The sequence below is a fragment of the Vulpes lagopus genome, chromosome 23, assembly GCF_018345385.1.
Source record: "Vulpes lagopus strain Blue_001 chromosome 23, ASM1834538v1, whole genome shotgun sequence".
Classification (NCBI taxonomy): Eukaryota; Metazoa; Chordata; class Mammalia; order Carnivora; family Canidae; genus Vulpes; species Vulpes lagopus.
The window spans coordinates 37,568,606-37,595,014 of NC_054846.1; the positions used below are offsets into that span (position 1 = coordinate 37,568,606).

Consider the following 26,409-nt stretch of genomic DNA (forward strand, 5'->3'; position numbering starts at 1 on the left):
AAAAATGAACTATTGGGACTTCATCAAGATAAGAAGCTTTTGCACAGCAAAGGATACAGTCAACAAAACTAAAAGACAACCTACAGAATGGGAGAAGATATTTGCAAATGACGTATCAGATAAAGGGCTAGTTTCCAAAATCTATAAAGAACTTATTAAACTCAACACCAAAGAAACAAACAATCCAATCATGAAATGGGCAAAAGACATGAAGAGAAATCTCACAGAGGAAGACATGGACATGGCCAACATGCACATGAGAAAATGCTCTGCATCACTTGCCATCAGGGAAATACAAATCAAAACCACAATGAGATACCACCTCACACCAGTGAGAATGGGGAAAATTAACAAGGCAGGAAACAACAAATGTTGGAGAGGATGCGGAGAAAAGGGAACCCTCTTACACTGTTGGTGGGAATGTGAACTGGTGCAGCCACTCTGGAAAACTGTGTGGAGGTTCCTCAAAGAGTTAAAAATAGACCTGCCCTACGACCCAGCAATTGCACTGTTGGGGATTTACCCCAAAGATTCAGATGCAATGAAACGTCGGGACACCTGCACCCTGATGTTTCTAGCAGCAATGGCCACAATAGCCAAACTGTGGAAGGAGCCTCGGTGTCCATCGAAAGATGAATGGATAAAGAAGATGTGGTTTATGTATACAATGGAATATTCCTCAGCAATTAGAAACGACAAATACCCACCATTTGCTTCAACGTGGATGGAACTGGAGGGTATTATGCTGAGTGAAATAAGTCAATCGGAGAAGGACAAACAGTGTATGTTCTCATTCATTTGGGGAATATGAATAATAGTGAAAGGGAATATAAAGGAAGGGAAAAGAAATGTTGGGAAATATCAGGAAGGGAGACAGAACATAAAGACTCCTAACTCGGGGAAACGAACTAGGGGTGGTGGAAGGGGAGGAGGGTGGGTGTTGGAGGGGAATGGGTGACGGGCACTGAGGTGGACACTTGACGGGATGAGCACTGGGTGTTTTTCTGTATGTTGGTAAATTGAACACCAATAAAAATTAATTAAAAAAACAACAAACAAAACAAAACAAAACAAAACAAACAAAAAAACAAAAAAAAAATAAAAAAAAGACTTGTTCAATAAAAAAAAAAAAAGAAAAGGGAAAAGAGCAAGAGGAGAAGAGGCTCATTAGGAAGGCAGATTTTGGGAGAACAGAAATCATTTGCACTGTGCCATGAAGAATTGGTACAACTTATATATACACAATACGGAGTGAAAGCCATTCAAGGAGAGAGAACAGCAATAGCACAGAAATGTAAAAAACAACAACAACAACAACAACAAAAAAAACAGTATCTGCAAGGATCGTCTAATGCTATGCAATAGCTTATCTTGCAAACAGGAAATCTTGTAATCTTGTAAAGAAGGAAAGAATGGAAAATAAGGGAAAAAAAAACATTTGTTAGAGGTAAATTATAGCCTCTGATAATTATCTTGGCAATTGATAACAGTAATGTAAATTAAGTCAATGTCAGTGGGAATGGAGAACAAAATATAGATTCAAGAAGTATTCCCAGGTGGGCGGGGGTGGGGTGGGGGTGACTGGATGACAGGCACTGATGGGATGGGTGGGCACTTGATGGGATGAGCACTGGGTGATATTCTATATGTTGGCAAATTGAACACCGATAAAAAATAAATTTATAAAAAAAAAAAGGAAATACAATGAACTCAGAGACCCAAACCGAGACCCATAATCAAACTTTCAAAAGCCAAAGTGAGAAACTTGAAAGAAGCCAATGAGAAGCAACTTGTCACATACAATGAATCCTCATAAGACATTAGCAGATTTCTTATGAGAAACTCTGAAGTCCTGAAGGCAGTGAGCTGATATATTCAAAGTGCAGCAAGTTAAAAAAAACAAAACTGGGCAGTCCCAATGGCCCAGCGGTTTGGCACCACCTTCTGGCCTGGGTATGATCCTGGAGACCCAGGATCGAGTCCCACGTCGGGCTCCCTGCATGGAGACTGCTTCTCCCTCTGCCTGTGTCTTTGCCTCTCTCTCTCTGTGTTTCTGTCATGAATAAATAAATAAAATCTTTAAAAAAAAGAAAAAACAAAATGAAAAACACAGTAAACCAAGATTTTTTTTAAAAAATTATTAATTTATTCATGAGAGAGATGCAAAGACATAGGCAGAGAGGGAAGCAGGCTCTGTGTGGGTAGCCTGATGCAGAACTTGATCCCAGGACCCCGGGACCACGACGTGAGCCAAAGGCAGATGCTCAATCACTGAACCACTCAGGTGCCCCAAACAAGATTCTTATATTGTCGAAACCGTCCTTCAAAATCAAGAGAAAAATTAAAACAGTCTCAGATCAACAAAAGCTGAGAGAGTTTATTACCTCTAGATCTGCCCTGAAAGAAATGCTAAAGGGAGTCCTGCAGGTTGAAATGAAGAGACTAGATAGCAGTTTGAAGTCATGAAAAAAACCAAAGATCTCAGTAAAGATAAATACATGGGAAATTCTAAAAGCTAGTATTATTGTAATGGCAGTTCGTAACTCTGCTTTTTGTCTCCTACATGATTTAAGGAGACTAATACATAAAAATAATTATTAGTTTAAAAGCTAGTATTATTGTAACTTTGGCTTATAACTCCATATTTAATTTCCTACATAATTTAAGATACTGATGCATTTAAAGGAATTATTGGTTTATGTTTATAAAGAGGTAATTTTGTGATATCAACAACTGAAAGAGGTAGAGATGGAGCTGTAAAAAAGCGTTTTGGGATACTATTGAAGTTAGAGGGTATAAATTCAAACTGGAGTGTTATAACTCCAGTGGGATTGAGGAGTTATTGTTTAATAACTATATAGTTTCAGTTTTACAGGATGAAGAAAGTTCTGGATATGGATTACATGGTGGTGATGGTTAACACAACTTTATGAATGTATTTAATACCACTGAATGTACACTTAAAAATTAAGACGGTAAATTTTATGTGTATCTTGCTACAATAAAAAATTGGAAGAAAATTTAAAGAATAATGTGTCACTTGAGGACCGATTATGGAAAGGGTCAGTGTTGGTAGACAAGGAGAGTTATTTATACACTCTTGTGTAAACACACATACACAGACACACAGACATGCACACATTTTTTTCCTTTTTTTAAATTTTTAATTTTTTTATTTTTTCTTTTAAACACCTGCCAACCACCTCCTATTTTATATTCTCTAGAACTCCAGCTATTTTCTTTCTACAGAAGGACAAAGACTCAGAAAGAGTGATTTCTTTGCCATATCATATACATGTTAATGAAGTCTCTTTCTCAAAGAAGTTATACCAAGTCTGGGAAAAATTTAGTCTTTAAATTGACATCTAGAAATGCAGAAAACTTTGAAAATAGTTTTTATTGTTTTTTTTTTCAATGCAAGGTCACAAACTTTCATAAGATTCCGGAACAATTATTTAACCACTATCTCAGAAATTTCTAGAAACATAGAGAAGGCTTAGTATAAAATGTTAAAGATACTTTTAGTAATTATACAATCACAACCAAAAAATGTTACTAAGACTACTGATTTATGTGAGTTCAAGCTTATTAATATCAAGTATATTTGGCAGTACTTTGAATGTTGGAAAAAATCTCAAAATGTCAGGAGGAATTGGCCAAGATTATAAATATACTACTGTTTTAAAAATGTATATTAATATATCATGCTTACCACTGGACATTTATACAAATTATAGTTATTGCTTAAGAAAACCTTCTGTTCGGATATTCTTTAACTTACAACAGAGGATCTGGAAAGCTTTCTGCTTATTAGAAGACTACTAGCAAATTTACTTACATATTAAAAATGAACTTGAACTTATAAATCTGTAACTTTGTGTTCACAATATAACATTTGATCAGATATACATGTATTTGGCTTTTGATCAGAGAAGAAATCATTATTTTACAATCTAATTTTGAGAATCTAGAATATAAGGCTATCAGGAAGGAGGGCTACAAATAACATTCGTGTTTATTTGGGTGTATATATGCAAAATTTTTCAGGCCATCTATCTGATTTTATTTGATGCATGAAACTAGGATCAGACTTGTCCTAAGACACAAGTCAGTTAGAACTGAACAAGTCCTAGAAATGCTACAAGTCATGACTTGATGTTGTTCTTCCTCCGTTCACTATCCCCTCCCCATCCCAACACTTTTCTCCTCTTCTGCCCAAGTTGCCTCTTACTATCCCCAGTATAGTTCTTTCTAATACTTCCTGATAACTTTTGGAGCATCTTAGAATCCTTAGAGTTTGGAAACTTGGCATGTTATGAATCTCAAATCTCACTTTCTAAACTGTCTTCTCCCGGGCACCTAGGTGGCTCAGTCAATTAAGCATCTGACTTTGGCTCAAGTCATGATATCAGGGTCCTGGGATCAACCCCATATCAGGCTCTGTGCTCAGCAGGGAGTCTGCTTGAGATTTTCTCTTCCTTTCCCTCTGCCTCTCCCCTGGTTTGTGCTCTCTCTGTCAAATAAATAAATAAAATCTTAGAAATAAATAAATAAAAATAAATAAATAAATAAATAAATAAATAAATAAATAAATAAACCATCTCCTCCATCCCCAATGCAAAAGCATGGTGGCTCATAGTTTTGGAATTGCTGTCATATGCCATATGTACCTCTTTTTATCAAACAAAATGTAACTTTAGTCTTTTCCTTTGTCTATAATTTAGATAGCACTTGTTTATTTTCCAACAATGTACTGGAATATGTAATACTCTTGAAGTTAATTTGAGATTTGAGGTAGGGATCAAACATGAACTCCAGAGCTAAAAGTTGCCCAGCTTGACACATTTGCCTCCTTCTCAAAAATTATTCCTGCTAACTTACTGAATTTTACTTGGGTCTGAGACAAAAACAAATCCAAATTTGACTGTTGTGGTTGGTTTTCTAGATAATTTTATATTAGCTTTTCTCGTTTTCTCTAGATTTAGGGACTCATAAAAGGACTTGTAATATTTAAATTTAAAGATATTTTTCCCTTTTTTACATGTTGGCTTCTAACCAGTATTAAGTAACAGAGAAAATAAACCTTGTTAAGTTAAATCAAGTATATTACTTTATAATTTAAAAGTAAAAAAAATCACACTAAAATTACACTGTAATTTAAAAGCTGCAAAACAAAAGTGCCACTGTAGGTCACTATGCCATATTAGACTTAATATATCTACTATTGAAATATTTATTTGTTATTACAGACACATTATGGGGAATATATTTATTTGTTATTACAGATATTATATGGGAAATATTTCCCCCTAAAGGAAATTGAGACCTAGGTTTATTAAAACTTCATTAAAACTACTGATCTTTAAAAAGATCACTTTACTCTGTGGATTCAAGGTCCAAAAAATGTTTTATTCATCACTGTTTCTGAGGTTCATCATTATGAGTAATATAAAATAGATGTTTAATGTTGGGAGACAATACTCCAAGGGTCTCCGTTTCTGCATGTTTTGTGACAGCTTTCTTTCCAGACTATGTATTCAAGGATCTTTATATAGCTAACACCATGGGAAGATAGTGAGTGTTTTACTCTGTGCTAGAGGGCACTATGCTACCCCAGACTCATGGGGTATAAGCCACATTCATTCAACTGATGGAGTTTAGACATGATTCACAGTGGAGGAGGCACTAAAGTTATTTTTTTTTAAATTTTTTAAAATTTATTTATGATAGTCACAGAGAGACACACACAGAGAGAGGCAGAGACACAGGCAGAGGGAGAAGAAGGCTCCACGCACCGGGAGCCCGACATGGGATTCGATCCCGGGTCTCCAGGATCGCGCCCTGGGCCAAAGGCAGGCGCTAAACCGCTGTGCTCCCAGGGATCCCCTAAAGTTATTTTTTTTAAAGATTTTATTTATTTACTCATGAGACACACACACACACACACACACACACAGAGGGGCAGAGACACAGGCAGAGGGAGAAGCAGGCTCCATGCAGGGAGCCCGATGTGGGACTTGATCCTAGGATTTCAGGATCATGCCCGGGCCTGAAGGCAGGTGCCAAACTGCTAAGCCACCATGTAGAATATGTGTAGGAAAGAAACCTAGAATCAAAGGGCAATAGGAACTCCTAGAGTCCTAAAAGCCAAGAAGAAACTTCTTCAGTAACTTTATGCTGTGGAAAAAGGTATTAGAATTGAGGGAAAAGCAAGGTGAGGATGACCTGGTAAACACGCCACTTTTTGTTAAGACACTATATTAGCTTAACCTCCAAGAGAAACCAGAAATATCATTAGCCCTATTAGGGCTTTATTAAAGTTTGAAAACAAGCCTCAAAAGAATCTCTGCCCATGTGCTATCTGCCTGCAAAATTAAAATTAAATTCTCTTTAGAAAAAGAAAACATCTTGCAGGGTCTTTACATTTTTTCCATATATGTCTGAAACTTAATCAAAGGTTGAATGCTAAAAAAGAGAATTGGTTTCCTCAAAATGCAAGAGATATACAGTCAATGGAAATAAACCTACAAGTGATCCATATGTTGCAATTAACTGAAAAAGTCTTGAAAATATAGGAAATGATAGAAAACTTCAGCATAACCAGAATTTACAATAAATAATCAAGTAAATATTCTAGGTCTAAAAATGCAATAACTAAAATTAAGAATTCAAAATATAGGCTAAAATGATTAGATAGCTTAAGAGAGATGATTAGTAAACTACAAGATAGGTCAGTAGAAAACATTCATATTAAAACAGAGAAGCAAAAAAAGAATAATTCAAAAGAGAGTCTAAGTAACACATATAAAATGGTGAGAAATTCTAAATGTATATTTTGGGAACCATTTTACCTCAAAGAGAGAAATAATAAAACAGACTATATGTGTAAAATAACTGGTCAAGAAATTTCCAAAATTGATGAAAGACATAAATCACAGATTCAAGAAGCCATATGACCTCCTTACTACAAGCAGAGTAAATACAAATAAAATCATAGCAATGATGAAAAACAGAGAAAATGAACCTTAAAAGTAGTATTGGAAAAAAAAATAAAAATAAAATAAAAGTAGTCTTGGGAATGGGAGTGGGAGGATATCTTTAGAGAAGGAAAAAACACGACTTATTACTGACTTTTCAACAGAGTCCATGAAAGTCAGAAGCTAATGAAATAGCATCTTTAAATACCAAAACTTTACCTAGAATTCTATACCTAGAGAAAATATCCTTCAAAATTTAAAGTAAGAGAACAGTTCAACCAATAAAACAACTCACCTGAAGTTAAATAATTACTAAAGAAAATCCTTCAGGGGAAGGAAAATAAAACCAGATGGAAGCATGTTAATCCAAGAAGAAATGAAGCATATAGAAAAACATAACCACAAACTAACAAGCTAATGAAGGAGGGAAGGAGAAAAACAAACAAAAAACCTGATTCATATAAGAGAAGGCAATAAAAAATGAAAAAAGGACTATAGAACACATAGGACAAAGATGGTATTTATAAACCCACTTATATATTAAAATAAAATAATCTGAATATGTCAATGAAAAAAATGTCAGAATAGAATATAAAAATAAACAAAATCCAGTTATATGCTCTTATAAGAGTCACACTTTAAATATAAAACACAGAAATGTTGAATGGGAATGGTTAGAAAAATATATACTACTATAAAATTACCATCAAAAGAAAGCTGTAGTTATGAAAATACTAGGAAGTGGCCACTAAGGCATTTAGTTAAAGAGGGAAACTAGATTTTGATGTCAAGGTTATGCTGGCTTTGAGCATTTAATTGTGAAGTGTTTCCCCTATTTTTGTTTTCTGGAAGAGTTTGATGTGAAATTGATTTTTTTGTTTCTTGGAAGTGTGTCTCAACATATAATCTATTTGGGGAAATGTTCCATGTGTACTTGAAAGGAGTGTTAAGTATGTTGCTATTAAGGTCTCAGTTACTTCAGGCTTATTTATTGTGTTTTTTAAAAAAATTGGGCAACCCAGGTGGCTCAGTGGTTTAGTGCTGCCTTCATCCCAGGGCCTGATCCTGGGGACCTGGGATCGAGTCCCACATCAGGTTCCCTGCATGGAGCCTGCTTCTCCCTCCGCCTGTGTCTGCCTCTCTCTCTCTCTCTGTGTGTCTCTCATGAATAAAAAAAATATTAAAAAAAAAAATCTCCTTAGTCCTTAGTGATTTTGAGGGGAGGGATTCTATCAGTTATTGTCAGAAAAATAATAGTATCTCCTACTATGATTGTGGGTTTTTTTAAATGAGCTTTAGTTCTGTCAAATTTTGCCTTGTACTTTGAATCTACATTATTAGGACGTACATATTTTGTATAGTTAAGACATTATATCATTGACCCTTTCATCATAATAAGATTTCCTTTAACTTTAATTATTCTCAGATGACATGATTGTATATACAGAATACAAAAGACTTTAAAGATAACCTACTAAAACTAATAAACTTTCAACAAAGTGGCTGAATATGAGGTCAATATACAAAAATAAATACATTATCAGAAAATATCAATTACCTAGAAATAAATCTAACCAAAAATGTACAAGACCACCACAAAGAAAACTACAGAGCATTGTGGACAGAAATTTTAAATGGCTTACACAAATGGTAGGACAGTCTATGTTCATGGATTTAAAAAATTCATAGTCTAATAATTCATTCATTCATTCAATGTTCATTTGATCCAAGGGAACATAACCCTTTCCTCATACTATACACAAAAATTAATTCCAGATGCATCTGGACTTAAATGCTGAAAGTTAATAAAGTTTCTAGAATATCTTAATAATCTAAGAGTAAGCAAAGATTTCTTACAGGTCACAAAAATTAAAATTTTTGTTTTTAATTTGTGTTAGAAACATTCTGTTCATTAAAATTAATGAGAAAGACAGTGGAAAGGTAAACTCCAGAGGTTAAGCAGGATATTTTCAAGGGAAAACAGAGTGGTATTCAGAATATATAAAGAACTTCTACAAGTCAATATGAAAAAAAATACACAACTCAATGGAAAAATATGCAAACACTTGATCATGTCATAAAACTGACTAAATGGCCAGGAGGCACACTAAAAGGTATTCAACATTATTAATTATGACAGAAATGCAAATTAAAACAATAAGATACCACTACAAACTTACTGGAATAAAAGAAAAAGACATGAAAGTACAAAGTCCTGGTGAAGATTAAGCTTCTCTGAAATCCTCATATTTTGCTGATAGGACTGATATAATTAATTTAGAATAACATTATGCACTATCTACTAAACCTAGATAAAAGTTAAGGCTCAGAAATCCTATTCCTAAAAGAAGGTGAATATGCACGTCGAAAGACATGCCCAAGAATGTTCATAGTGTTTAAGCATAATAGGTAATACTAGAAATAACAACAACTATCTTCCAATAGTAGAATATACTTTTAAAAGGTGGTATATTGTAAATAATAGATAAAAAGTGGTATTTTCAAAAGAGTGGTATATATACAATGACATTCAACAACATAGATAAACCTCACAGACATACTATTAGGTGAAAGAAGAGTACATACTACATTATTCCACTTCTAGGAAGTTCAAATATGAGGGAAACTAATCTCTAACAATGGAGATATGAATACTACAGATGCATGAGGAAGTCTGGGGGTGTTCATATGTTCTACATCTTCATCTGAATGCTATTTATGTGTTTGTAACTGTCTGAAGAGGAGAAAGCAAAGAGAGGTAAACCAGAATGTGAAAGGCAAATGCTCTATACAATAAAACAGTGCTCAATTTGGTTGAGGCCTATGGAACCCACAGAAAACTAGTGGTATAGATGACTGTATAATGTGCTACCTTACTATGGAATTCCTAAATAACAATTTAAAGAGGGTGGTCTCATTTTTCTAGGCAACAAAAAACTATAAAATAAAGTTAAGCAGAGCATAAATAGGCTCAGAGTTATATTTAATGAAGGATAACTGATAAAACATTATATAAATCTAGTCAGAGAGCACCCAGAAACTCTTGTAAATATTCCATGACCACGTTTACACACTATACACACTATAGAGTAGATAAGATATTAAGAAATTAGAAGTATACTTTTTCAAGTGTAACATAGCATTAAGAGGATAAAAATCTTAGAAATGGATTTAGCTCCAAAATAGTATGCTAAAAAAATTTTAAGACCAGTATTTATATTTTATAGTTGGTACTTACTTCATCAAATGTAAAATCCTCTAAGTTAATTTCTTCATATTCTTCTTCAGATTCTTCATTCTTAATAGCCTCTAAAGCTGTTGTCAGTTTCTTTCTCAAAAGAAAGCCCTTCCAAACTGCCTAAACAAAAATTTAAAGCATGTTATACAAGGTTATAGATCAAACTACAAACCAGATTCTCTGTGTTATCCCATTAGGAAGATAAAACATCTAAGACCTTAGTTTAATGGCTCAATAATCTGTTTTTTGAACTTTATGTGACACTTAAAACTGTAAGATAAATTAAACAACTGCATATGTCTAAAGTTCTGAATCTCAGGAGACTTTTCTTGTGGTAAGCAGAAAAGAATCTTTAAAACTCCCTCAACTGCACATGTAGGTCAACCAATCAATTATCTGACAATTCCACCAGGACCTGTTCTAAACTAAAAGAAAGAGATACAAAGGAAAACCAATTTTTCTAATTTTCAAATAATTATGTATAAAATAAACTAACACATTTAGGAAAATTTCAACGTATACAAATGGCCGTATTAGAGAAGTACTATCCTGGCCCATAACTATTAACTAATTTCATTTTAAAATAAACTAAGTACATAAAATAGAATTAAAATCATTCAGATTCCTCAGTAATGTTGGAGTAGAGAAAGCTTTCCTAACCATTACTCCAAGAACACAGCAGCTTTTAGAGACTAAGAGCTAGTGAGTGAGCTCCAGGATACAATAAGTATAAAAAAATAAGTATGTATTGCATGCTACCATTTATCTATGAAAGACTGTATATAAATATATAATAAACATATAAATTATAGAAACATATATATTTAAATATATATGTGGCTTCTAATATTTAAAAGGTAAAAGTATAACTTATGAAATTACATTTAAAAATTATTAAGTATAGAGGCAGAAAATAGGATAGAAGATTCAGCAACAGAGGCCAGAATTCTCTGAATATACTTTTCTTAGATTTTACTTTGGAATTGTGCAAACCTGTGCAAATGCTTAAGATAATTATAAAACAAACAAATATGAAATAAAAAGGAATTCCTGAAGAAATGAAAAAATATGTTTTCATGCTATGGGCATACGCACACACAGAAGTTATTTAAAGTGACTTTAAAATAGATTTGTTTGACTATATTCTTAGTGAAATATACTCAAAAGACAAATTTAATTACAAAAGATAACTTAAATGTTTTCATAATCATATTGTTAGTAACAATAATATTGGTATTGCTATTACAGAAAACATATATCTTGAGAAGTGGAATATATAGACAATAGCCAGACTATATATGACAATAGAAGTCACTCACAACCTCATAAGCAACCAGCTTAGAAAGCTAAACCACAACCTCAGCAGCAATTAGCCAAAAATGATCAAGACTTGGTCAATCCATGACTGTCTGCCTCCTTTTTTTGTCCCTACTTCTAACTCAGGACCAACCAGAGATCACCAAATATGCTTCCCAACCAATCACAGAATATGCCCGACTTCTAGCTGTCCACTTTCTATCTTCCCCATTCCAAAACCTTCAGTTAGACCATATCTGGAGACCTTTCTCTCTCTCTCTCTCTCTCTCTCTCTCTCTTTCTCCACTCTAAAGATTTCCTATTCCCTTTCCTGCCATTGAGCCTATGCTAAAGGCAAGTGATGGTAGCTGACTTCCTTGCTACAGTACTCTCTGAATAAATAGCATAGCTTGTGTTGTTTTCTCATTTGTATGATTTTTGTTAATTTCCACTATGTATGTGCACGTGTACACACACACACACGCATACACACAAGGGGAAGTGAAAAGGGGAAGAAAAAAAAAAAGAACAATTATATTAATGTCATTCATTGGAACCAAAACTTTCCATAGAAGAAAAGAAATACAAATATAAAATCAAGTAAGTAAAAATCCTGAAGTCCTAAATTTAATTTTATAATATCAGTATGAACCTATGATACATTTTTTCTTTAAGATATGTATTTGTAAACTCACTACAATGAAAAGTTTCTAAAAACAATGACCATACCAGTAGCAACAACACTCCTAATACCCCTAATGCATACCTAAAATCCAGACTGGTCTCTAAGTATTATTCCCACTAAAGGAATCAAAGATCTTTGGAGCAATGACTGAGTCCAGGCCTGGGGCAAAATGTATACAAAATGAACCCAAAACATCAAACCACATTGAAAAGCAAGGGAAATTTTAAAAAACACTGAATTGTGTCACAAAAGCCTAACTGAAGCTATCTTGGCCAAATTAAGGGACAATTTGAGCACCAATAAGAATAAGACTGCAATGGAATTAAATATATCATATATTTTTAAAGTTTATGTGTACATTACGATAGAACGTATCATGGTGACCTCTGAAGGATGCTAAGAAACCTCATTAATCTAAAAACTGGTAAAAAAAAAAAAAAAGTCATCTAGAAATTAATCTGCCTTTCCAGGATAAACTGTACCTCAAGGTAACTAAATAGTCAATTAAACAATGTTTCTCTTTACTGACATATTTTATTTAATAAATGAAGCAATTATATGTAGAGTACTAATATTTTGCAAACTATTAATACAAGAATTGATCTAGGCAATGATTATCAGTGGTCACTAATATTCCAAAAAGAGAGGCAACTAGATATTATGTACTTCCTCACTGTAATACACACCACCACTTAAGAAATATTCTTGATAAAAAGTCAAATGATGCAAATCATATCAAATTTTAAAACCTACCATCAACTTACAGAAAATAAGGGAGCAAGAAATATGTAAGTGATACAATGGGAATGCATCTGGCAAAATTCAGAAAGTAGAAAACTATAGGACAAAAGACCTGGTTTCCTTAGTAAATAAACTGCAAAGAAAAAAGAGAGGAGGTTGCTATATATTTAAAAGACTTAACATTTAAACTGAAGGCAGAATGACGACCTTACCTATTTTTTGATCAAGAAAAATCTGTAAATGAACATTTGTAAAACAGCAAAGAAATTTGAATATTGATTTGATATTTGGTGATAGTGAAAAATAATTTTCAATTTTTAGTTTGGTAATACTTAAAACAATAGGTCTTACAGAAATTCAGACTGAGATATTTATAAAAGAAAGATATCTGGGATGTGTTTCAAATTATCTAGTTATGAGTGGAAAGAGGTAGGTTGGTTATAGAAGATATCAAGGTGATGTGCAGAACTAGGGAAAAGAAGGTCTAAAGAGAACTCTTTAATTCAGGCCTTCAATGACAAGGATTGGCTCGGTGTGGTTCACAATGGATCCAGCCCCATTCATCAGGGATAGGACTTCTATAAAGCTCTAAAATACAATACACAGTGTGTGTCTTTCTGGTGTGAAACAGATATTTCCCCCCTGAAATCTACCATAGGGCCAGTGATTCAAGTTCCAGCCATCTCTGTCCAGTATATGAGAAATAATGGTAACATATAAAATGTTTGGATTCTTCTTCTAAGCTTATCTCTTTCTGTCAAGGTTTCAACTTTTCCCCAGTAAACTAATCCCCATCTATGATTAATTCATCATTCATTTCTCACAAATTCAAATTAATTTCCTGGGTGGCAATTCTGCTTATATTAGACATATATGACATCTTTTTTTTTCCTCCAACTATGACCAACTCTCACATCCAGAACATACTATATATTTGTTTCCTGTTAAAATCCTTCACACTTTCCCAGCCATTTTCATTCTATATTCTCTGGTTGTTATGGTAGCCCAGTTGCACTATAACTTCTCATTATTCCAGTAACATGAAATTCTAGGTTCTTTTATATCCACTATCCTACCTAGAATTCCATTCTCTTACATATTTACAATGGACCCTATCTATTTCTCAAGGTATATCCATCCTATGTCCTTTATGTTAGTTGGGGAAAGCTAAGTACCATAACAAAAATATCCAAAGATGTGTAATAACTCAAAAAACAATAGCTTATTTCTTAATCACCTAACAAACACTGAGAGACTGACAAAGATAATGGGGCAGCACTTTAACATAAAGTGTTTGAGGTACCCAGACTTTGCCGACCCTACATTCCAAGAATGCCTCAGGAGCTGTCTTCATTTCAGCCAACGGGAAAGGGAAATGAATATGAAGGAATGTCCGTGGCAGACATGGAAGTGGTGCATGTATCTTTCATTCACATTGTATTGGCTAGAACTCAGAAAAAGGGCCATGCTAAAGCGCAAGGGAAGGTGGGATATCTAGAGTGGCTGTATGGTTGGAAGAGGAGGAGAATGTGAGGTTTGGTGAACAGAGAGCAGTCTCTACAACATCCATCGTAAAATTTCCATTTTGCCCCTTCTAAAGCCCAGGTTCTTTCTACTATATCATGCTCTGCTCTCCAGGATGGTTAGGCAGTACTAGAATTCAAATTTTAATATGAATAGTTTAAGAAACTCGGTGATTGTACTCAGCAGAAAAGAAAATAAAACTGAAATGACTTTGATGATTTTAAGTACCATGACGTACAACAAAAGAGACTTGTTCTAAGTAACAGAGAAAGGCTGGATTATGCTTACTTTTGTCACAGATACACAGAAGCTCAACCAAAAACATTCAGCAGAGATGTCAGTCACTGAACTAGATTGTTTCACAAAGCAGTGAACTTCTCCTTACTGAAGAGAATGAAGCAAAAGTTTAATATCCATGTACCATTAATGCTGGAAAAATGTTGCTCATCAACTGATAACAGGAGGGAGTTTGCTCTGCATGATCTACTTATTCCTCATGTAGCAGAGCAATATTTTGAGATAGTAACTGGAGTTTTTTCTTTTCTTCAGTTTCCTTGAATCCATTGTTCTACCTCGACTCCCACCACCATTCAGGCATTAGTAACATCTTTGCCTGTGCATTGCCTTTAGGAGTACAGTTGAGACAAATTAAGTCAACTGAAATACTGAATATACTCATTAGAACTATAGCAAAGATAATTTTGAAAACTATGGGTTTAATAGGGAAAGCCAGCAACTTAATTTTAAGGCTAATCTTCCAGTTGCTTCTGGCAATGCCTTGGAGGCATCCTTGACTTCTCATAATCTCTCCTATCCCACATCCCCCATGAACTGATATTATCAGCTCTACCTTCAAAGTATACCTCAAAATAAACCAACATATATTCTGGAATATGATTTTCTTACCACTTGTACTGCAACACTCTGATCCTTGCCACCATCACCCATTGTCTGCGTTACTATAATAGCTCCTAACTGATTTTTCTGCTTCAACTTCTGCCTTCTTACAGTATAATCACAACATGAACTTGACCATGTGAGTCCACTGTTCAGAGTCCTGTAATATCTTTCTATATCATTCAGGGTAAGAACCAAAGTCATTTTTTAAAGATTTTGTTTATTCATTCATGAGACACACGCACACACACACACACACAGAGGGAGAGAGAGAGAGAGAGAGAGAGAGAGAGAAAGAGAGAGAGAGAGGCAGAGACCCAAGCAGAGGGAGAAGCAGGCTCCATGCAGGGAGCCTGACATGGGACTCGATCCCGGGACTCCAGGATCATGCCTTGGGCCAAAGGCAGGTGCCAACCCGCTGAGCCACCCAGGGATCCCCAAGAACCAAAGTCTTTACCATGACTTATGATTTGTAAGTGTTACCCTTCTCCCCTCCATCACTGTCCAGTCATACTGGCTTCTTGCTGCTCTTGGAACACTGCAGTTTGCTCCTAAATCAGATCTTCTACTGCCTGGAATGTTCTTCCCCCAGATACCCAATGGCTTAATCTCTCACTGCAATGTCACCTTTCCTGGTCTTCCACCTCTATCATATCTGAAATGATAAACTTTTCCTTGATACTCCTATCCTGCTTTTCCTGTTTCACATTTCCTTTTAATACTTACCACTATCTAATGTACTTATTTACTAACCATTCATCCCAACAGAATATGAACTAGTAAGATTTTTGTGTCAAGAAGTATTTATTGAATGAATGAATAAAGGGAAACAATTTTTGGTTACTATCTTCCATTTCAGGCACAGTACCATGAATTTCTACAGACCTTATTTTATGTGTTTATTTAGTTTATATTTATATATTTGTTTACTTCTGTCTCTTCCATCAGAATGTAAACTCCAGGAGGGCAGAGAACTTGTATGGTTTGGTTTGTTTATAGTTATAGGTCCTGAGCCCAGAACAGTGCTTGACAAGTAGTAGGTTCTAAAAAATTTTTGACAAATAAATAAATAAAAAGATGAATGTGACACTGAACTTCATTTCAAAATCTGATCTTGGTGAGGCTGAATCAAGTCTATTCACTATCTACTTTCTGAATGTTTAATCTGAATGTGTATTTGAACGACTTTAACAATTATTTTAGTAGATTTTTAAACATGCTTCTAAAAAGACCTGTGGATTGGACCAAATGAGTTACTATGGCTAATCAAATGTTAGCAGATGTGGCAAATGACATATCTGAGCAGAACTTTAAATATGATTGTGTGGGTCAGTCTGGCCCTTGGTCATGAGAACAGTATTTCCAAATTGTAGACACTCATACAGGCAACCTGCGGCCTACATATCACCTGAGTAAGAAATAAATCCAGCAGTTGTAAATCACTAAGACTTGGGGGTTGTCTGTTATACAGAAAAACCCAGTGAAAGATGACAAATACATCTCTCAGGACTATTTCACCACAAGATTACAACTAACCTGAATAAGAATAGCAGCCTTTTTCCTCTGTTCTTGGATAGTCACAGTATTTTCTCTTTTTTCTTTCTTTAAAATAGTGTTATTCTTGATGACGTTAAAATTTGGCTGGGATGCCAGGGGTCCCACTGCAGCAGCAGTATGCAGCCTTGTAGAGAAATGAATAGGTCTGCGCACGATGTAACCACGCCAGTATGACTGGATTACTATAGCCGCCATTCTATTAAGAAAAGAAAACATGTTTGGTACCCATAAAAACACAGTTGTAGATGAGAGGTCCTCATAAACTAGTTTTGTAAACATGAAGTGCATAAAGTATTAATTAATAATAAGAATGTCTTTTACTTAACTATAGGCACATAGGTAAAAATAGTGTGGAAAACCTTCAGATCTGAAGGACAGAAATCGGCCAGTAACTTAGAGAGGGACGTGAGGACAAGAGGGGTTTTGCTTGTTTCTTTTAAGGAAGGAAATAATATCAAGATTTTGTATGATAATGGAGTATGTTGATCAAGTAGAAAGGGGAGAAAAGTGATGATGTTGATAAAAGGGGGCAAGTAGAGGATCCGATGCTGAGTTGGCAAGGGAGGATGTGATCCTGTTCACAGTGGAGACACTAGACTTGGGAGAAGAGGGAGCCCCCCTCCCTTCACTGTAAGAGAAAGGACCCATCAGGTCCACTTCCCTCCCTGCCCATAACAAATCCTTATTTTTTTTATTGGAGTTCAATTTGCCAACATATAGTATATCACCCAGTGCTCATCCCGTCAAGTGCCCCCCTCAGTGCCCGTCACCAGTCACCCCAAGCCCCCTGCCCACCTCCCCTTCCACAACCCCTTGTTCATTTCCCAGAGTTAGGTGTCTCTCATCATAACAAATACTTAAGTCATACTCTTACAAGCCCAGTAGTGAAGTCTAATTTCTTCCCAGCCTGTATCTATTTGCCAATTTCAGGGGCTGAATCAACCAATGCTGCATTTTCTCCATATCCCCTTAGGCTGCCCAGCAACAGTAGTAAAATTTGAATAGCAATGTATGCTGATAGTGAGTAGGTTATCGATATGCTTAATCTCTTAATTTTTCCTAATTGGATTATATTTTCCTTTCTCCAGATAGATTATTTAAGGAATATTATCAAGGTACAGAATATAGTCAAAATGCTAATTATTCTGTCTTAATTTCTCTTCAGATTCCAGAGTACAGTTTAAAAGGCATATAATGTTGGCAAATTGAATTTACATAAAAAATAAAAAATAAATAAAAAAATTAAAAAGGCATATAAAGATATGGTTCTTGCATATACTCCTTCCCCTGTATTTTTTAAAACAGTTTTCAATAATTTTATAATTGTTGGGAATTAAAATGAAATTTTCTCTTTCCTCATACTAGTAAGTTTAAGGCAAAGTAGCATTGAGTGATAAACTCTGCCAGACATGGCCATAATTTTTTTTTTCTCATAGCAATATACTTATTGGAAATTAGAAAGGACTGATGTAAACATTTTTATTGTTATTTTCCTTTATTGTCATGACTATTGCTATCATCATCGTAATGCTCAAAGCCTATAGATTGAGAGTCTTCAATCTATTTTGCTATGAATAGAAAGTTACAGCTAATGGATAATACTTCTGGCCTAAAGTACTTGATAAACTATCATTGATAAGCTACTTGAACTCCAAATGCTTAGAAAAAATAATCACATTCCAACAAATTATTTCCTCCTCATAGTGTAAATTTTGCTATGGGTTTAATTTGCATTCGGTTGTCCAATCATCAGTTTATTCCTTCATCTTCTGAACAGAAACAAGTTAGGAAATTTTAAAGTACTCTAATAGGTATTTTGGCTGATAAATAATATGAAAATTGGTAACAAGTGAAAGGCTTGTAAGAAAATTCATAAGAAAACTCAGAGACAGCATCTTATATCTCTCTATAAATGCATACAAGTTTCACTGACTGTAAACTGCACATTTCTTCTCAACCAGTCATTGAATGAATGAATTCCTCAGCCCACTATCATCAAAATCTCCTAAGGGATACGACAACAAGAAAAGGTAGATGAGGGATATTTTCCTCAGTTACACTAACATGAGGACTGCTTTTTTACATTGAATGAAGTGAAAGCAGGTAAAGAAGAGGACTTCTGGGCTTCCTGAATGTAGGGTGTTCTCCATGTTAAGAAGAACATCTCCTGTTATAACTATTATCATCATCATCATCACCATCAACTTTTTTTCGTTTTTAGCAAAAATCATAATGCTAAGAATAAGAACACGTGTAAATCATGTTTATGGAACACCTATACAACTGACAGTGAATCTTCCAAAATCACTGAATGGTAAGGCTCAGCAAGTGGGTACATTTTCTTTTCCTGTTTTTCTTTCAGTCTTTGGTTTGTCTATATTTTCAGTGCTTCATTCTTCGTTTTATCATCACTTAGTTATTCTACTGATCATGAATAAGAAGTTCTAAATGTTGTTTATATGAAATTGCAATAGGCAGTGTCTGGAGTATTGGAGTTGATGGGGTTCAGAATATGCCACTCTGAAATGTGCCACATTGGCACACTGAATATTTTAAGCTGCAGGAATTTGAGAAATGTCATGTCCAGGAAGGACTTTTTGACCGCCCCCAGAAACAAGCCATAAGACCCTCCTATGAAAGGTATCTTCCCTATATCCCAAGAAAAGATCTATTCTTATCTGAAGATGAAGGGATGACAAGAAGACTCTGAAAAACAGGCCTTGATAAATTTCCTAGGTTACTATGCTTCGCTCATACTCTTTCCCCTGATCATATTTTCCATGACCTTCTACTTTTCATGAAACCTAATATAAAAATGCTTAGGTTTAACTATTTCTTTAGGTCTTTATTTCTTTATGAAGACTCCCATGTCATGTAAAATTTATATTAAATACATTTCCAAGCTTTTCTTTTTTAATCTAACTTTTATTACAGGGATTTCAGCTGAGAATTTAGAAGGGTAGAAATAAAAGCTATTTTTTCCTTCCCTACAGAGCAAAAGTAATTGATTAAATAAATTGATGAAATATAAATTAGGAAGTGTTAGAGTCACTTTCAATAAAATTTAATTTTTTTTCATTAGGGAATACATATTAGTGTCAGCATATCAAACTTTTTAACATAGCTTTCGGAAAAGAAGTCGCCATTCACACTGACAACTTCTAAAAGAATAAAGACCAGGAAAAATAAGAATAGCTACTGTGATACTCTGCATTCTGCCCTATTCAGCACCTGTTATTACAGGAGAAGCTGAATTTAACCATTTTTAATTTTGTTGGCTTGACACTGAGGATAAAAGTAAAAAAAAAAAAAGAAAAAAAATTAACAAGCCAAAGTAGAAAGTAATCTTGATTGTTGAATAAAAAATTAAAGCCATTAGCTTTTTAATTTTTTTAAAGATTTGTTTATTTTATTTGAGAAAGAGAGCATGTGAGCATGGAGAGAAACAGAGAGAGAGAAAGAGAGAGAATCCTCCAGTAGACTCCTTACTGAGCAGGGAGCCTGATGCAAGGCTAGATCCCAGGACCCCAAGATCACGACCTGAAGCAAAATCAAGAGTAGGATGCTCAACTGACTGAGCTACCCAGGCACCTACCATATGCTTTTTAAAAATATTTCACAGTTGGGTGAACCATAAAAGGAGGGTACTTGTGATGAGCACTAGGTGTTGTACATAAGTTATGAATCACTAAATCCTACACCTGAAACTAATATTATGCTGTATGTTAACTAACTGGAATTTAAATAAAAGTTGAAAGAAAAAAATAAATAAAAGTACTTAATAGTTGGAAGGGGTTTATGTGATTAATCTTAAGAATATTGCCATATTTTATAGATTGTTATACCAAAGAAAATTATAGAACATACATTCAAATTTTTGCATAGATGCTTATTAAATAGTTTCTAAATCAATAAAAAAATAAATGGTGCATGAACAGGTATGTTTTAAAAAATTAAATTACCTGATTATTCAGCATTTTCTCTATATTATTTTTAGAATAGCAAGGTATTTTATTTCTTCTTAAAAATTCATTTTAATTGTTTAAAGATTTGAAGAAAAAATAATTTTACATGTACTAATTTTCAATTAAACATTAGTCAATAAAATCAGAGCCTACCAAAATTCAATAAAATTAATCTGTACTATAATAATTTGTACACATCATAAAAACATAATTCAGGGAATTACTTTAAAATACAATAGTGATATAAATCTTTTACCAAATTATCACTTGGTAACATTGACTGAGACTATCCATAAAAAAATAAAGAATATACAACTGTATAAAAATGATCTATAAATCTTACACTTTTTTATGATGTTCAATATTCTGGCACTTCCTCAGCAGAGAACTTGTCATTATTGTTTCCATGAATGGTATTCTTTTTATGGGGATACTGTTTGATTTGCTGTCTTCTTTCTGTTGGTCTACTATTTCTTCCTGATTTCGTCCTTCTGTATCTTCATGTAAGGAGTTGGTTAATGTGGAATGACTGGAATCAGAGTTCATCCATTTCTCAGAAGTATCTGGTGAGCCCAGTTTATATATGTCTGCACAAGAGTGGAGAACTCTATTTTGCAATATGCTATCATTATTTGTAAGGGCCAAATGATTTTGCTGGGCTTCTGATTCTTCTCTTTGGGTGATACTTACATTCCCATGTTCATGTGAATATCGATATTCATTACTAAGTGTCATTAATTTCTTAAAATACTGGCAGAGATTTTCTGCAGCATCCAATGTGACAAAATTCCTAAACAAATAATGAAGACATTTAATAATAAGAATTAAATCAGCAAAAGTTAAAATTTGTAAAAGTTTTGGAAATTTCCCTTGTATGGTTGACATGAAAATTAAGCCTTACTACAACATTTATTAAAAATTTTATTTCTTGTTGTTTATATAGAAATTTATCTCATTTCTAACAAAATTTGAAAATATTTGTTTAGCTAATTTAGATCCATCAATCCAGACAAAATGTCTGGAAGTTTTAGAACCATTTTTATTCTAGGTATTTTTGGTACAATTGAATGAGAAAAATCCATGCTTTTACTACCATAAACATGAGAAATCCTGGCTGCCTAAATTTGGAGAAGTTATTTATGAAACAAAGTTAAAAGTACTTTCTACATTGACTCTTGCTATGCAAAATATTTGTATTGGACTTTTAAACAAAGAACTTATATTATGGGAAAGTTTGCATTCCCCTTTTTCTCTGGAAAAAGAATCCATTGCAAAGAGAATTCAAATGCTTTAAGGCATAAATGGTGATTCTCTTGAACAACGTCGAATTTTTCTCTTATTGAGGTTATGGCTTATGTAATTAATCAAACTTTCTGTTTGCCAGATTTGAGGATCTCAATAGCAAATGTAAAGGACTTTGTATCTGTATGAAACTTTTTCTTGGCTACATTTTATTTATCTTCCCCTATTTGTTTTATTTTTTAATAATTTATTTACTTCAAATGTGTATTTTCTGATTGTATTTAATATATAGCCACAACATCTTATTTTTTTTCCTGAAACATGCAGGATGTAAATAAATATAAAGCCTTCAACCATACCATACAAAATGAAAGCTATATTTCCTAAAATATAGAGATAAACAGTGCTGTGTTCACAAAGGTATTATTAGCCATTATCCTAGGCTCCTCCAATATATTTTTTATATTTTATATTTCATTCATTTTGGTGACTACTAATGGCAGAAAAGTTTCGGTTCAATATTGGAATTTTAAGTACTTATGATTGGTGTTAAATTCAATACCATTTATCATTAATATAAAATATAGTCTATTTTCCATTATCAATGCCAAAATGAAACAAGCTGCAAAGAGAAGAGATTATACAGAGAAACTGAGAAATCTACATTTCAATATGAGGGATATCAGGGTCACCTTTATATACAAAAATTGCATATTATCACACATATGCAAAGAGATACAAGTTTGGTTTTTCACAAAGATAAGTATAAATAACCTTAGTATTTCTTAAAAGTAAACATTAATTATCTGTAACAATTGGAATTATTTTTAAAGTTCTGAGATTTGTTTTTAATCTGAATAGACTATATTCAAAAATATTTAGATAGAAGGGATCCCTGGGTGGCGCAGCGGTTTGGCGCCTGCCTTTGGCCCAGGGCGCGATCCTGGAGACCCGGGATCGAGTCCCACGTCGGGCTCCCGGTGCATGGAGCCTGCTTCTCCCTCTGCCTGTGTCTCTGCCCCCTTCTCTCTCTCTGTGTGTGTGACTATCATAAATGAATAAAAATTAAAAAAAAATTAGATAGAAAACAAATCATATATAGATGTGCATGTATGAATATGCAAAGAACAATAATTTATGATTATAATTTAATGATTAACTTTAGGAATTTTACATATTACAGTTATAATTCAGTTAAAATGGAAAATCATCATAAGTGAAAAATGAAATCGTTTTCCTTTTTCATTTGTGTTTTCTGGAGCAATGCAAATTAGAAAATACAGTTTTAGAAAGATCGATTATAATTCATTCATACTAACACACTCTGAATTTGGGATGGGGAATGGGAAGTTCTCTTTCTTTTATAACTTAGCGTCTGTTCTTCTGAATATGTATATGTGTTGACTGCTTTTCTCTACTGTGGTCTCCTAAATTTAATATATAAATATAACACATGTACAATAAAACTTAATACAGAATAAAGGTCATATGTATTATAAAACTTGCCTTATTCCATTGTAACTGTTTGTTTCATTTTCTCTTATATTGATCTGTGAATTGAGTATAAAGTGTAATACTTAGCTTATTTGTGTGTCTTACCTACAATAACTGTCAAATAAATTTGAGTGATTAATTGAATGACTTACTGAATAGATTATTGTCTTGAAACTATCCTCATGATTTCATTTATTTTATCTAATATTTTAGCACTTAAATTATATCTTAAATTATGTTTTTTAAAGAAGAATATCCCTGAAACACATAGTCCTAATCCAAAAAAAGTAACATTACATTAATCAGAGTATTTCTTAATGATTACATAATTTGCATTAATTCTCTAAATTATGACAAGGGGAAGAGAACAGTCTTACCTTCTCCCAGTAATATAGCTTTCAGTTAGTGAGTTGAATTCTTGAATCTGAGACTGACAAAATACCACAAAACGTCCTAATTCAGGTTGATAGTATTCTTCAGTGTGCCATTCTGAGTAAGGGTTTAGTATTTCACCATTGAGGATTCTTAGAGCTGGTAACATTTTCAGGAGAGATTGCCTATTGAAAGCAGGAAAAAACTTAATAATCTTGAAAAGGAGAGTTTATACCTAAAATAACCATATACCTTTTACTTAAACAATATTAAGTGCAGAGTATATCTCAGAAAATGCCATTATTGATTTTGTAGAGAAAATATCATTAAATTTGTTTAAAAAATTTATGGTATCATGTCATATACAAAGTTAGGTTTTAGAGACTTGACAAACACTTAACGGTTTTCCTCTATAATACAAGTGGTAAATTTAAGAAGCTGGAAACTTGAGGTGGGAGTAAATAAAAAGCTACAATATATAAAGAATAACATCAGATACATCCTTTTAAAAAGATGATAATATAATTATATTACTAAAATTAGCTGTTTATTTCAGAAATAGAGGTCAATTAATTGTTTCTCTTGATAAAACATACTTAAGAATAGAGCCAAAACAAGACCAGTAAGAGATCACCCTGTTTATCAGGATCTGAAAAATATAAACTTATATTTGTTTCTGAATCTTGCTAAAGATTATAATAATAAAATCTTTGAGGTATGAGCAAAAGTCTGTATCAATTTAAAAGTCTAATGCTGTGAAAAACCAAGCCAGACAGCAAGAGCTGTCCACCAAACCTAGCCATTTAATAAGTACTTCCCAACCTTTCATAGGGGTACTCTGGGATTCTTTTACAAGGCCACTAATGGTCACAGGAGTAAAATGGACTTCTTAAATGAATAAAACCCCTTATTTAAAAACTAACATTTCCTATGAGGAAAAGTACAAACTGCTACAAGATATCAAAGAACTAAATAAATAGAGAGGTCTCCAATGAAGATATCTTCAGAGATAAGAAATTCAATATTGTCAAGAAATGAATTCTTCTCAATCTGATCTATAGATTAAATGCATGCAATCCTACTAAAAATACCATCAAGGTATTTTGTGTATGTCAACAGACTGACCTTAAAGTTTATAAAAAGATGGAAAAATCCAAGAATAACCAATTCCATATTGAAAAAGAACAAAATTAGAAGACTAACACTTTTGACTTCAAGATTTACTGTGAACCTCCAGTAATCAAGACAGTATGGTACTGGCAAAAGAACACACAAATAGATCAGTGGAACAGAATAGAGAGCCCAGGAGTAGAACACCATAAATAGAATAAACTAATCTTTGACAAATAAGCAAAGGCAATACAATGGAGCACAGGTAAATGATGTTGAACAATTAGATAGATATCTACAAGCAAAAATGTGAATCTAGACACAAACTTTGTACCCTTCACAAAATTTAACTCAAAATGAGTCACAGACCTAAATATAAAATGCAGAATTATAATACTCCTAGAAGATAACACAGGAGAAAATCTAGATGACATTGGGTATAATGATGATTTTTTAGATATTACACCTAAGACACAACTCTTGAAAGAAATAACTGATAAGCTGGATTTCATTAAATTTAAAAACTTCTGCTCTGTGAAATGTCAAGAGAAGGTGAAGACAAGCCATAAAATGGGAAAAATATCTGATCAAGCGTTCTTATAAAAATATAAAAAGAAATCTTAAGACTCAACAATAAGAAAATAAACATACTAATTAAAAAATGGGCTGACACCTCACCAAAGAAGATATACAGATGGCAAGTAAGCATATGAAAGATGTTCAACATTATTTGTCATTAGAGTATTGTAAATTAAAATAACAAGATACTAAACAAACAGTAAGATACAATAACAAGATACTATTATCCATATATTAGAATGTCCAATCCAAAAAGCAGACAATTTCAAATGCTGGTGAAGATGTGAAGAAACAAAAACTCTCTTAAAGAAACAGAAACTCTTGTGAAGAAAAGGAAACTCATTCATTGCTGGTGGAAATGCAGAATCAGTGTAGCTACTTTGGAAGGCAGGTTGGTATGTTGCAAAAGTAAGCATACTTTTACTCTAATTCAGCAATGTGCTGAATTATCCAAATGAATTAAATGGATTTATCCAAATGAATTAAAAATGATGTCTGCACCAAAATCCCCACACAGATGTTAACAGCAGGTTTATTTGCAATTGCCAAAACCCAGAAACAACCAAAATGTCTTCAGTAGGTAAAGGATAAGTAAACTGTGTTATATCCATACAAAGGAAAATTATTTAGCACTAAAGAAATGAACTATTAAGCCATGAATAGACATGGACAAATCTTAAATGCATATTACTAAGCAAAAACAAAAACAAAAACAAAACACAATCTGATAGG

At 33.5% G+C, this 26,409-nt stretch overlaps 1 protein-coding gene across 1 annotated transcript in view; it reads right to left on the minus strand.

Annotated features, from left to right (window-relative positions):
* LRRIQ1 (leucine rich repeats and IQ motif containing 1) overlaps window positions 1–26,409 on the minus strand; it is a 197,397-nt gene that overhangs the window by 101,331 nt on the left and 69,657 nt on the right. Inside the window, exons 14-17 of the mRNA XM_041738854.1 lie at window positions 23,994–24,173; window positions 21,224–21,670; window positions 16,895–17,111; window positions 10,216–10,335 (exon numbers count right to left, since the gene is read on the minus strand). Of these exons, the coding sequence (XP_041594788.1) occupies window positions 10,216–10,335; window positions 16,895–17,111; window positions 21,224–21,670; window positions 23,994–24,173 (964 nt within the window). The remainder of the gene's footprint in view (window positions 1–10,215; window positions 10,336–16,894; window positions 17,112–21,223; window positions 21,671–23,993; window positions 24,174–26,409) is intronic.